This window comes from Anser anser, assembly GCF_964211835.1.
Source record: "Anser anser genome assembly, chromosome: 15".
In the NCBI taxonomy this organism is placed as follows: Eukaryota; Metazoa; Chordata; class Aves; order Anseriformes; family Anatidae; genus Anser; species Anser anser.
This window is the reverse complement of record NC_139736.1, coordinates 1,737,620-1,750,341: the sequence shown is the minus strand read 5'-3', so window position 1 is coordinate 1,750,341 and position 12,722 is coordinate 1,737,620. Positions and strand designations below refer to the sequence as shown.

Below are 12,722 nucleotides of genomic sequence, written 5' to 3'. Positions count from 1 at the left end.
CAAGAAGGAGCCATCTCCAAGGCCTCTGCAGAATCTCCGTGCTCCATATCACTATGCAGTGGGAGGTGGATGGAGATTTCAAGGTGTTGGGTGGGAACAGACCCAATGATCCCTAAACCCTGGGGCAGAGGGACAGTTCTTCTCCCCAGGCATCAACAGCAGCGCCCACAGGGTAGCACTGACCTGCCCGAGCACTGCAGGGACCAGAGGGCACCCCAGAGCGGGGAGCCCCGGCACGGGGCCAAGCCCCAGCCCCTCTCGGCCGCCCCCGCAGCAGGGCCAGCCCGTGGGAGCCGCCATCCCCGGGCTCATGTGGATGCCCCCTGGTCATTTTTAACCTCAGATCTTTGGCATTATTAACAACATACGTGTGGGGCTCGCTTACCCTATGGGATAACATCTGGGGGTTATTCATCACGGCCACCGCAGGCTGCAGCCCCCCGCGCTCCCCGCGGAGTGGGATGGGTCACATCTGAACACCAAGCCGCTTGATGTGGAGTCATTAGCATGCACAGACTTCCAGCCCAATTACTTGACAGATGAAATCAAGATCCGTTGGCCTTATTGTTTGCATCTGGAGGGCCGCATCCGCGCACACTCCTCCTTCCTCCGGCCCGGCCCCGCTCCCAGCCTGCACCGGCGCTCGCTTCATCTGGATGTCGTTTAACGCCGCTCCGCACATGGGAACGTACCGAACGCACCGTAATAACGTCAGCCCGACACAACGGCAATTATCCACAGCACCTTCAGAGAAGAAAAAATACCCCACGGCCTGGCCCTTCCTCCTCTGCCCCTTCCTCCTGGCGGCACATCTCGCCGGAGGAGCTTTGCTCCGTTGGTGAGCACACAACGAAGCCACAGTGGATCAGGTCGTGACCGTCCACAGCTCGAGCTTCGCAGCCAAGCCGCTGCTATTCTGCCAATGGATTTTACACAGAGGAACAATTCGACCTCATTTCTACCCATTAACACAATCAACAGCGTTGAGCTTGCTGTAAAAGAAAACCCTAATGGTGCGTCGGAACTATGTGAGGAGCTGAAGGCAGCAGGCAGGTGTGGGAGCATGGGGAGCACCCAGCAGCACGCCAGCTCAAGCAGAAAGCCCCAGATCCCGGTAATTACGGCCCAAAAATGCTGGTGTGGGGCTGGGATCGCCAGCACCCCTTGCACCTTGCTTCAGCTGCACCCCCAGGGCCTCTCCTTGTGCTGTTAATTGGACAAGAAAGATTAATTCTTGTCACGTATTTTCCTCCCGTGCTTTGCTGCTCTGGAGGGCCAATGCTTTGGGGAGGGAGTCCCTGTGTGGCTGCGGGATGGGAACCTGCGGGATGGGAACCTGCAGTCCCTGCGGGATGGGAACCTGCGGGATGGGAACCTGCAGTCCCTGCGGGGCAGTCCTCGCCCCTCCAGGTGACAAACCATCCTGCTGGCACCCAGGGGCCCACCAGCACGCAGCACGTTGCTGCGGGGACAGCTGTGGCTGCCTGGCCCTGCGTTCAGACACCAGGAAATGGCGTGCCGCAGGGGGCTTGGGGTGGAAAATGCACAGAGTGTGGGCAGGAGGGCGGGGAGGGACGGCGGGAAGCGGATGCGCAGAGGCGTGGGGCTCCGGATGGCTCCCGTGGGGCTGGGGAAGCAGCGACAGCCCCGGCTGCTGTAGGGCACCCCGGGAGCCACCTGGCACCGTCCCCAGTGGAGGAGCCGGTGACCCCGGCACGGTGCCTGTCCGGTCCCAGGGCCAGCACGGAGCCGCAGCGGGGACGAGCGGCTGTGCTGGAGGCAGCACCGAGCGGCAGGAGGAATTCGGGTTTCTTTTTTCCCCTGTAACCCATCTGTGCTTAATTTCTTTGGGGGTTTCACTCCAAATTCTTCAGATTCTATGGCAAATGCTTTGCGGTGCTCGGTTCGACTCGCCTCCGTGGCTGCCTGGCTCGGGGCTGCCTGCAGGCAAAGCAGAGGGAAGGGAAAGCACCGACCCTGCAAATCCCCCGACACAAGCCCGATACCCAGCCAGCACCTCCAGCAGCAGCCCAGAGGCAGTGAGAGCCTTTACTGGGGCTGTGGCAGCAGGGGACAACACGGCAGGGGACCACATGTGGCTGGGGACCACGTGGCGCATCACCGCCCCCAGCTCCACTTCCAGCCCCCCCATCCATCCCTGCACGCTGTGCTCCACGCAGGGAGCAGAGGAACCCAAACCCTTGCTGATCTCTGCAGACACCTGGAACAAGCAGCGCCCATCCTGCCCGGGGGACAGCCCTGCTCCTGCTGCGCGCCCCGTCACCTCCCGCAGACCAGAGCTATGGAAACAGGAGGCGGCTGGAGGCAGATGTCAGCCTTGCGAGAGCGCTGATGGGAGGTGTTTCTGTTTGCTCCTATCATTTGTAGCAACAAATCACTTGTTTTGTCCTAATTTTGCAATTACAGACTGGTAGCTCTGGGCTACAGGCACATGCAAATGCCTCAGTCTGGGGAGCAGAGCTGTGCAACGCGCACCGCCCTCGTAGGGAGCGGCAGCGTGGCAGCGCACACCACAGTCACTGCTAATTAGCCGCTAATTTTACAGACTTCTTTATGGCTCTGCAGTCATTTACCCTTCCCAGTGGGCTGGAGCCCTGAAGCCAGAGCTGCCAGCAGGGCACCGGTGTGGCTCTGCCACGTCTCCCCAGGGACAGCGCAGCCACAGCGCTGGGGCAAGGACGGGCGCCAGCCCCAGCCCCATCCCCAGGCACCGGGGACAGCCGGGGAAAAACTCCTGAGCCCGGTGGAAGCCAAGCGTAGGGTGGCCACAGCTCCCACGGGCACTGCCCTGCCTTGGGGAAAGGGATCGGGAAGCACTTATCTCTGCTGCTGTGCAAAGGAGAAATTCAGATCCTGCACAACACCAGGTAAAAACGATCCCGCGCCAGGAGACCAGCCCATGCCCACATACAGGTTCAATCTAGGCACAGTTGTGAAGGTTTAAGTGGTGTCTTGGCTTGACGTGGGCTGTCTGCAAGAGTAAGTTTCCTCCCCAGAGCATACATCCAAACCTCTGTTTTGATAAGTATCAGGATACCGTGCTGGCCTCAAATGGAGAAATTAAACGAATACCTTGCATATTTTGGCGACTCACGCACGTGAGCAGCTGTAATTGAAGACACGACCTGTCTCGCCCTTCAGCATGTATTGGCAAATTACAGCTTCTCATTACTTTCCTCTGTTTCATCTATACCCAGGCAGAGATGTTCATCTAAACCCAGCTAAAACCTGCACCCTGGATGGGATGGGGGCACAGGGCTGCGCGCCTTCCTGGGCAGCTGCTCCCATGCAGAGCAAGCTGCAGTTACCCAGGATCGATACCAATCACGGGCCTGGGGATTGGATTTTTGCATTTTCATTGCCCCCCAGATGCCGTTTGCAGCAGTTCCTTCCTTACAGCGTGGCGGAGCAGAAGCAGTGCATCGTGCCGTGCCCGCTTATTGCACCTCCGCGCTGCGCGGGGGCTGCGCAGGAAGAGCGGACAACCTCCAGCATTGCATCTGAGGAGCCACCAGTTAAATGAGCTATTTTAATTAAGTGCAATCTAAGTTATGCGGTAATGTCAGGAGGGATGATAGAAAACACTCCACTTGGCCTAGTGAGCAGAGGAGGATGTATTTCATGAGCTTCATTAGCCCCTGACCCACCACCGACCTCGCCTCGTGTGCACGTTTGCACACTCGCGTGCACGCTGCGCCCACAAGCCCCACTCGGCTCAAGGCAGACCCCGCTCAAAAAAGAGCCAGCCACCCCATTTCTGCCCCACCGTCCGAGGTGGGCGGGCAGGAAGCACCACGGTCGGGGTTAACTCGTCTGAACGGGCAGCAGGGAGCATGCTGTGCCGGGACGGACGGACAGACGGACACGGGACGTGGCTACGAGAAGCAGGGCAGCAGCTCACCTGCTCCGGCGCTGCCGAGCGCTTCCCGAGCACTTCATCCCCCGTCGGAGCCTAGATGCTGCGCCTGCCAGAGCCGGTGGCTTAGATTAATCTGAGCTTAACTGGTTTGATCTCTTACTTTGAATTTTATGGCTGCGAGGTTTTTAAAGCTCGGAGAAGTTAATTTCCAGCAGAACTGTCGTGCTGCTGGCAGGCACCGCCGTGGCCATAAAATACCATCCCCGACTCAAGACGTCAGAGGGGGAACAAAGATAGACCGTGATGCAGAAAAGATGCACACATTTAAAATAATCTCCTAAGAACGCAGCACAGCCCTGAAGACACATGTCTGCAGCTCTCTCCCGAGCTGATCGTTTCCTCTTTAAATAGCCTGCGCCGCTTATTCCTCCTGGTGGCTTTCCAGTCTCTATTTCGCATCCAACGCTGGTGCAGCTTACTGCCTCCGTATTCCAGCGGCCCGGGGGAAGACCCCTCGATGGGCGCCCACTCGGAGGTGGCCCCTGCACCCAGAGCAAGCGCCCGCGGCCCTGGAGATGATGTGGGGTTTGCAGAAATTCTTGGCAGTCCTCCCACAGCTTCCCCTCTCCTGAAATTAAAGGATAGAGCTGCAGCAAGCCCTCCATCTAAATTAAAACGAGCTATATTTACTGTTCATACTAATTGAATTATATTAACTCCAAGCTAGATGATAAGCAGAGCCGTCCCTCGCAGTTCCTGGTCTTAATATGTTTTGCATTCAGACAAATGCACACCAGTGTGCCACCGTGTTCAAAGCAGAGGAATTTGGTCCTGGGCTATTTTCCTGCTGCTTTGACAAGGTTGACCAGGAACTTGTGGTTTTTTTTCTTTTTTTTTTTTCTTTTTTTCTGTGGGCTTGATTGCACAATGCAAAAGTGTTGGTGAGTCCAGTGCAAGCCCTGCAAACCCCTGCAGGGTGGCACAGCCCTGCCCCAGTGCCGTCCCCGATGTCCCTGCCAGGGAAAGGCGGCACACGGCCAGGAAGGGAGAGATGCTGCTGTCCCCATCCCACAGCAACCCCCAAAGCTGGGGCAGAGCACCACAAACTGACAGGACAGAGATACCAGGGGGAAAAGGAAACATGCTATCAGCCTAATGCCATCAAGATGAAAGTAATTCGAAAAGCTTGGTCAGGAGGCTTCAATAAGACCCAAGGACCCTGCCAAGAGTCACACTTCCTATATTGAAGTGCATAAAAGCTAGACATGTAAAACACGGAGAAAGCACTGTCAGGGTAGGCCAGTGCCAGCCAGCAAATATGTAACAGTGGGAACGTGAAATATTAATCACTGGTGCATAAAACAATAGGAAAAACCTGCCTTTTCAGGCAGCCATCAATCCTCGCTCAGCAGGGAACATCAAGAGACGCTAATACCATGCAGGTTCTGCTTAAATATTTGCCTTCCTTAATGCTCACGCAAGAAGCATTTGCTTTGAAGTTGAAAATAGACTGTAAATGTCTTTTGTGTGAGATGAAACATGATAAGACATGAAACTAGGAGGCTAAACTGTAGTTAATCACGGTGGTTTTACAAGCAACAAATCATTACCGCAGACAGTGAAGCGCAGCGCTTAGAAGCGCACGCCGCATGGCCGGGCAGAGGGGAGAGCCCGGCGTGGGCATCGCTGGCTCTGGGGCACGGCACAGCCGGGGCACGGCACAGCCGGGGCACCTGAAATGCCACGGGAGCCCTGTGCCCCCCGGTGGGACACCCAAATCCTGTCCTGCTACGTCCAACGTGTCTCCATGGGTCCCCAGTGCCGCCGATGTCCGGCGTGCCCCGCAAAGCGGCACGAGCGTGGCTGCCTTCACGTTTTCAGGCAAAAGTCAAATTTCTCAGTGGGCCGAGGTCACTGGGGGGCTTGGGATCTGCTGCTGAAAGCGGCGGCCGTGGGGCTGTGCCGGACCCTGCAGAAGGGGAAGGTTTGCTCCAAGCTCCCCCCAGCAGTGCTGGAGCGATGCTGGCGCACCCCAGAGCAGCTTTGCTGGGCGCCTTGGGGAGGGTTCCTCCGGCAGCTCCATGCGGGGGCACAGGATGCCCACAGCTCCCCTGCACCCCCACGGCCCCGCTGTGAGCCGGGAGGGATGTGGCACAGCCCGGGCAGACTCTGGGGGAGACCCATGTGGGGAAAGGCACCCCCGAGAAACCGGGATGCGCTTGGGATGCGGAGGGAGCCCAGGGATCTTTGGGTGCTCCGTGGGGAGAAGCAAGCAGAGGCGGAGGCACAGGACCGGGCAGGATGAGCGGCAGCCCCATCGCCGCATCCTGGCACAGCCAGCAGCACGCGCAGCATCCCGGGACAGGTATTTCACACATCAAAAATGCGGATTATGATTAGCAGCGATGTGCACTTGGGAGCGTGAGATAAGACCCCAAAGCAAGCGTATAAGTATGGCTGATTAACAAATAAACACTCGCTAATTGCCTTAAAAAGTCAGATCTCAGCAGCCAGGGAAGAAGAAAAAATGATTTAAATTTTCCTTGGGCTAAACATTTTTCCGTCGAGCTCAGACTCGCTCCGAGTGTTTCCAGTCATTATCTCCCTAATTAACGAGCGCCGCAAACTGAAAACAAATTTCCTCACCTCGTGGCTTGGGAAGGTTCACTGGGATTAAGCAAACTCCACGAAATAGGTCAGCGATTCCCTCCCACCAGGCGAGCGACGGCTGCCGGGTGGGAGGCAGCCCGGAATAAAGATAGATGAAGTTATTATCGGCAAACGAAGTGAAATAAGCCTTTAATTTTCCCCAGCTGTTGCTGGATGTGCCCTATTGACAGGTGTGCTCTTGGGATGGGCGCTGGCAGGCGAGCTGGGGGGGCACCTTGGCTCCTTACGGCCCCCTGCGTGCCAGGGAAACCAGCGGGGTGCGTGGGTTTGTTTTTTTTTTTTTTAATTTCCCATAACTTTATTTTCTGCAGTTGACACCAAACCAGCTCCAGCCCTCGCTGCAGTTTTACGGCCCCGCAAGGAATTGGAACAATTCCTTTTAAATGAAGTGGTGTTCCTAAGTGCCTGCAGAGCGCGGTACCCAGTGGGCTGGGACCCTGCAAAGGGTCAGGATTGCAGGGGCAACCCGAACCCGGCCTTGGCCCCCTCAGCAGCACTGAGCCCCTTCACCTGGTAGTGGCCAAATTGAAATAAAACTGAAAATTTAAGGTAAAAGAAACCCGTTGCAGGTGGAGGGCTCCCTGGGCAGCCTCCTTGTTCTTCCTGTGGCACTTGCTCGAAAGAATAACGGTAATTAGAGCTTCCTAATGCCTCCAGGTCATCTTCTTTTTCCTCGCGTAACGTAATTTCTATAGGGCTTGTCGTCTTTATTAGGAGAATTAATCTGAATCTCGCTGTGCCCTGGCCGCTCGGCTTTCCACCGGAGCCACGCTGAGGAGGGTCAAAGAGGCAAGTCCACCTCATGTCATGCAAATAAAAAAATTAAAAAATTAAAAAGCGAGGTCAGCTGGAGGCTACGGGGGAGGAAATTAATGATTTTTTAAACAACCAGGGAAGTTTACGTCGGCCTGCTAACGTAATTCAATTTCTGCCTTCAGAGCCCTTTATGTCATTAAACCCACGTCGCCAATACGGGGCCTCTTTTGCCCAACTAAGCAAAATCTTCTTATTAAGCCAGAATTGACATTAGCGCAATAATAAAATTAGGATTAATGGCGGGGGAAGGGCTGCTCCAGGCCAGCCGTGCAGGCAGGGACGGCCGGCGCTGATCCCCTCGCTGCGGGGCCGGGGGACCCGCGGTGCCCGGAGGAGGTGGGGAGGCCTGGGGGGAACCTGTCCCTGGTGGGCCGCGTCCTGCACCCACAGCACCGTGCCTGAAGCCTTCGAGCCTCCCCTGACAGGCTCTGTGGCATCAGCAGCTCCAGCCAGGGGTCGGGAAAGCATCTCATCCCCGGGAGGGCATCCTGGGCTTTTTATTTATTTATTTATTTATTTATTTATTATTTATTTATTTATTATTTTTCCCCCCTTTTCTCCTCTTTTTTTCCTTCCCCCCCCTTTTTCCCTTTTTTCCCTTTTTTCCTTTCCCACGCTTTTTCCCTTTTTTCCCTTCCCCCCTTTTTCCCTTTTTTTCCATGTTTTCCCTTTTTTTCCTTTTTTCCCATTTTTCTCCTTTTTTCCCCATTTTTTCCTTTTTTTATTTTTTCCCCTTTTCCCCTTTTTTTCTCTTTTCTCCCTTTTTCCCCTTTTTCCCCTTTTTTTCTCTTTTCTCCCTTTTTCCCCTTTTTCCCCTTTTTTTCTCTTTTCTCCCTTTTTCCCCTTTTTCCCCTTTTTTTTTCTCCCTTTTTCCCCTTTTTCCCCTTTTTTTCTTTCTCCCTTTTTCCCCTTTTTCCCCTTTTTTTCTTTCTCCCTTTTTCCCCTTTTTCCCCTTTTTTTCTCTTTTCTCCCTTTTTCCCCTTTTTTCCCTTTTTCCCCCTTCCCCCTTTTTCCCCTTTTTTCCTTTTTTCTCCCTTTCCCCCTTTTTCCCCCTTTTTCCTTTTTTCTCCCTTTCCCCCTTTTTCCCCCTTTTTCCTTTTTTCTCCCTTTCCCCCTTTTTCCCCTTTTTTCCCATTTTTTCCCTTTTTTCCCCTTTCTTTTTCTCCTTTTTTCTCCTTTTTCCCCTTTTTCCCCCTTTCTTTTTCTCCTTTTTCCCCTTTTTTCCCCTTTTTTCTCCTTTTTTCCCCTTTTTTCTCCTTTTTTCTCCTTTTTTCCCCTTTTTTCCCCTTCCTTTTTCTCCTTTTTCTCCTTTTTCCCCTTTTTCCCCTTTTCCCCTTTTTTCCCCTTTTTTCCCCTTTTTTCCCTTTTTCTCCTCCCCCCCCCCCCCCCTTTTCCCCCTTTCGGCCCGGGGCGGCTTTCCTCCTGCTTGCCGGAGGGGAACGCGCCGCCGCCCTCTGCTCGCGCCCCGCGCCCCGCGGGAGGCCCCGGGGGAAGCCGCCGGGCCTGGAGCCAGCCTTCAGCAGAGCCTTGGGAACACCGCGGGCACCCTCCCGCGGCCGCGCCCCGAACTGCAGGCAATCCGAATTGCCGGCAATCCGAATTGCAGGGGGGTGTCCCCCCCCCGTCCCCTCCCGGTGGCACCTGGGCGCTGCGAGAAGGCCCCAGCCCTGCCTCGGGGGCACCAGGCTGAAGGCACAGCAGCGGATCGGGGGGATTAATTAGCTGAAAAGTGGCTTGGAACTCAGGCCGGGATCTCATTAGCAATTAGTGTAATGGAGCCGGTCAGGCGCTGGGTCCGCCTGGGGACAACCGGGCAGGAGGCAGCACCGGGGGGGGGACAAGGGGTCCAGCAAAGCCCAGCTCAGCCTTCGGCCTCCATGAAGCCGGGAAGGGACCTTTGGGGAGCCGGGGACAGCAGAGCTGCCACCAACAACTGTGGCTTCCAGCCTCACGTATGGCTTCTTACAGGGAAACTGCTGAGACACTGCTAAAACTCACCCCTTCTTCCCAGAACTCCCTGCCAGAGGCCATGATTTACCAAGAACACGCTGAAACAGCCTAAAAGCGTCTGCAGTTGAGCTGAAATTGTGATTTAAGGATAAAGAAAACCTTCCCCGGTTAAAGTTTTGACCCTCACAAAGCCCAAAGACTTCCAATGCATCCGCATCCTCCCACCCAAAACCCAGGGTAAGACACAAACCCACCCCGGCCTCAGGGGGCACACCCCAGCTGCGGACCCCGCAGCAGGCCGGCTGCCCGGCTGCTCCGTGCTGCACCTCGGCCACCAGCCCTGCACCCCTGGGACACCGGGGGCAACCCACTCCCAGGTCGCTGCCAGGCCTCCAGAGGGGCCAAGCTCTGCCCACACGTGTCCGTGCTTCGCTCGTGTCCCGGGCCTGCCTTACCCAGAGCCTCCCCATCCTTGGGACCACCTCCAAGAAATCCCCCAGAGAGGAAGCCTAGGGTGGGCTCCCCAGGCACCAGCAGAAATGCTTTTAAAGGACAAAATAAGAAGGCTATTTCTCTGACACAGTGAATCAATGGTTTATTTTCAGTGTTCGAAGAGGTACGAGATGAGCAGTGAGCTCCAGGGAACGAGCTGGCACATTGCACTTGTGGCCGGTGCCGTTCCCTCTAGCCCAAGAGGCCTGAGGAGGCACAAAGCACGTGGATAAAAGCCCCCAAAGTGCCCTGAGCGCAGCCGAACCGTAACGCTGCGGCGTGGCTGCACCACCCTGCTCACGTGCTGCACCAGTTACACCACTAGACCCATGGGTCAAAGGTTTGCTGTGCCCAGAAACCCTGCTGTATCGATTCCAAAGAGGAGGATTTGGTTTCTGGGCAGTGAGCAAAGTGGGACAGTGAGGGAAGGCCACGAATCAGACCCTGAATTAAAGAGAAATCAGTGTCAGAGCCCTTCTGAGTGCAGAGAGAACGCAAACGTGACTCCTAAAGCCTGAGTTGTGCAAGGTGCAGTCAGTGAGCCTGGTTCTGGCCTCCCTTACAGCAGCGTAAAGCAAGGAGGAACCGTTAACACCACGAGGGTTACAACACAGTAATAACAGGTCTGCCGCGAGGCAGAGCCAGAGCCAGGCCCAGAGGACACAGCAAATGCAGAACCACCGCTGCTGCCTGCAAGGTGGGTCAAGGGGTAAAACACCTGGGTGTTGTCCAGCAGGGTCATAAGAACATCCTTGCCCCAGCATCCTGGAAGGGTTTACAGAGGGCAATTCATACCATGATCCCAGCCCAGAATAGCACCAGAGATTAACCCAGGCTCTGCTCCCCACTAATCCAGCGCCGCCCCCCCGAGATGTCAGCGGAGCGGCTCTGGGTGGCAGCGGTGGCAAGGCAGAGCCTGCCCGTCTTGGCCACGGCGCTGAGGCAGCCCCGGCTCTGCTGGTGACCAGCAGAACTGCCCCAGCGGAGTAGGGCTGCAGGCACGCGTGCTGCTGCGGTGGGCAAAGCAGAAAGGACTCAGCGGCAGCTGCTGGCAGAGGCAGGGATGTCTGGGGGAAGAGATGGTCGGGGAGGGGGAAAGGGAAGGTAAAATGAAGAGCTGCAGCCTTCAGCTCAATCTGTGCAAAATAACCTCAGGCACGGGTCATACAACCCGGCCCCCAGCAAGTGCAGTGCAGCCACAGCCCCCCCTCCCCTCCCAGCTCCCTCCCAGCACCCAGAATGGGAACGCCTCGGAGCATGGAGCCGGCCCGGGGGAACCAGGAGCTTTGTCGGGGGGCCTCTTGCTCCCAGTGCACCCCAAGATGTGAACACAGGATCAGCCCCCAGCAGCATGTCGTGTAGAGCAGCTCGCTTACTTCTCCTTTGGGTCCTTGTCCGCTTTGCCTGGAAGAGGGGGTGGAAAGAAATCAGAGCCCTTATGTCTTCCTCCAGACCCCCCAGCCCAGTTTATATTTACTTTGCTACACACAGCTCGTGCTTCACAAGCATCGCAGTCGGATAATCAGAACAGCAAGACACGGCTGGGGTGCTGCCCCGAGGTCAGACACAGCCTCCCAAAGCCTTTTTCTGACATTGGGGAAGCAAACTACACAATAACCACAGGAGAAAGAAGAACTGGCCTTCCCCTACCATAAAGTAGAGGCAACGTTCAGACCTCACACGTGACTACTGTGGGGAGCGAGCCAGCAAGCTCAGCGCCATCCTGCCCTGGCTCTGCACCGCCAGCAGAAAGCCTCCACGGTTCAGCTGCTCCCCTGACACACGGGGACCTGGGGCACTTCCAGCACGCCCCACGTTCCACCGTGCAAGTTCAGAGAGCCCCCAGAGAGCCACCCACAGACCAGGCTGAGGCGTGTGGGATTTGCTGGGGGCCTGGGTGGCTCCGGGCTTACCACATCCCTCACCGTGCAGCCAGGCTGGCAGCGGCCCCCAAATAACCATGAGGACAGAGCCAGCCCGGTGAGGCGCAGCCCTTACCTTTCGGGATAAATTTCAGCGAGCTGCTGAATATTCAGAAACGGGACTGCCCCCTCTTGGGCCCATCATTGAGGAACTCGTGGCCCAGCCCGTTGCCGCACTTGCCACAGGACACCTGGCAACACAGGGAGGGGGTCACAAGGGGCCCTTCTCAGCACGGGCCCTGCTATGAGAAAGGGGCTTTTTTTGCCCCTTCCCGAGAGTTTCGTAACCGTTACCTTGAAGGCCCCGGGGCGCTCCTTGCGCTTGGCCACGCTGTCCTCGTGGATGGTCTCGGTGAAGGCCGGCCAGGGCGAGGAGTGCTCGTACTTGGCGCGGCTGGAGAACAGCTCGTAGCCGCACCGGGCGCACGCGTAGATGCCTGGGGGGGTGGATGGCAGGGGGGGGGCTCAGCGCTGAGACCCCCGAGCAGCCCCGGGGCCGTGTCAGCTGCCCCGGGACACCCGCGCACTTGGGCTCTACCCCTCGGTGCAGCCGACAGCACAGGGCCGGGCACCGAGAGGGAGCTTTGGGCTCACCCCCGGCCCAGCACCCCCGGACCCTCCAGCCTCCCCCCGACCCGAAGCGGGACCTCCCCGGGCCCAGCCCCGCAGGATGGGAGCCCCCCGGCCGCGCCGTACCCCCCCGAATCCCTTTACATGCGGCCCCCCCGACCCCTCCAGCCTCCCCCCGACCCCTCCAGCCTCCCCCCAGCCCCCCGGGTCGCCCCCGGCCGCGCTCACCCGGCTCGAAGTGGTCGCGGAACGCCTCGCCCCCCAGGAAGGCGCAGAACGACATGGCGGAACCCCCTCCGCCGCCCCGCCCGCCGCCCCGCCCACTGCCACACCCACTGCCCCGCCCCCTGACCACGCCCCCTGACCACGCCCCTCCCGGTGCCCCGCCCACCGCCCCGCCCCCTGACCACGCCCCCTCCCGG

At 57.4% G+C, this 12,722-nt stretch overlaps 1 protein-coding gene and 1 long non-coding RNA gene across 2 annotated transcripts; both read right to left on the bottom strand.

The window, feature by feature from the left end:
- Nucleotides 1-4,159: 4,159 nt before the first annotated feature.
- LOC310882066 lies at nucleotides 4,160-8,216 on the bottom strand. The gene is made up of 2 exons (XR_014572795.1): nucleotides 6,527-8,216; nucleotides 4,160-4,508 (listed from the first exon to the last, which is right to left on the bottom strand). It is a non-coding gene; the product is annotated as an uncharacterized lncRNA (long non-coding RNA).
- Nucleotides 8,217-9,885: 1,669 nt separating this feature from the next.
- On the bottom strand, nucleotides 9,886-12,684 carry MSRB1 (methionine sulfoxide reductase B1). Its single transcript, XM_083800207.1, has 4 exons — nucleotides 12,529-12,684; nucleotides 12,025-12,167; nucleotides 11,807-11,921; nucleotides 9,886-11,212 (listed from the first exon to the last, which is right to left on the bottom strand). Exons 1-4 carry the CDS (start codon nucleotides 12,581-12,583, stop codon nucleotides 11,181-11,183), a joined length of 345 nt encoding a protein of 114 aa, XP_083656333.1. The 5' UTR covers nucleotides 12,584-12,684; the 3' UTR covers nucleotides 9,886-11,180.
- Nucleotides 12,685-12,722: the final 38 nt, after the last annotated feature.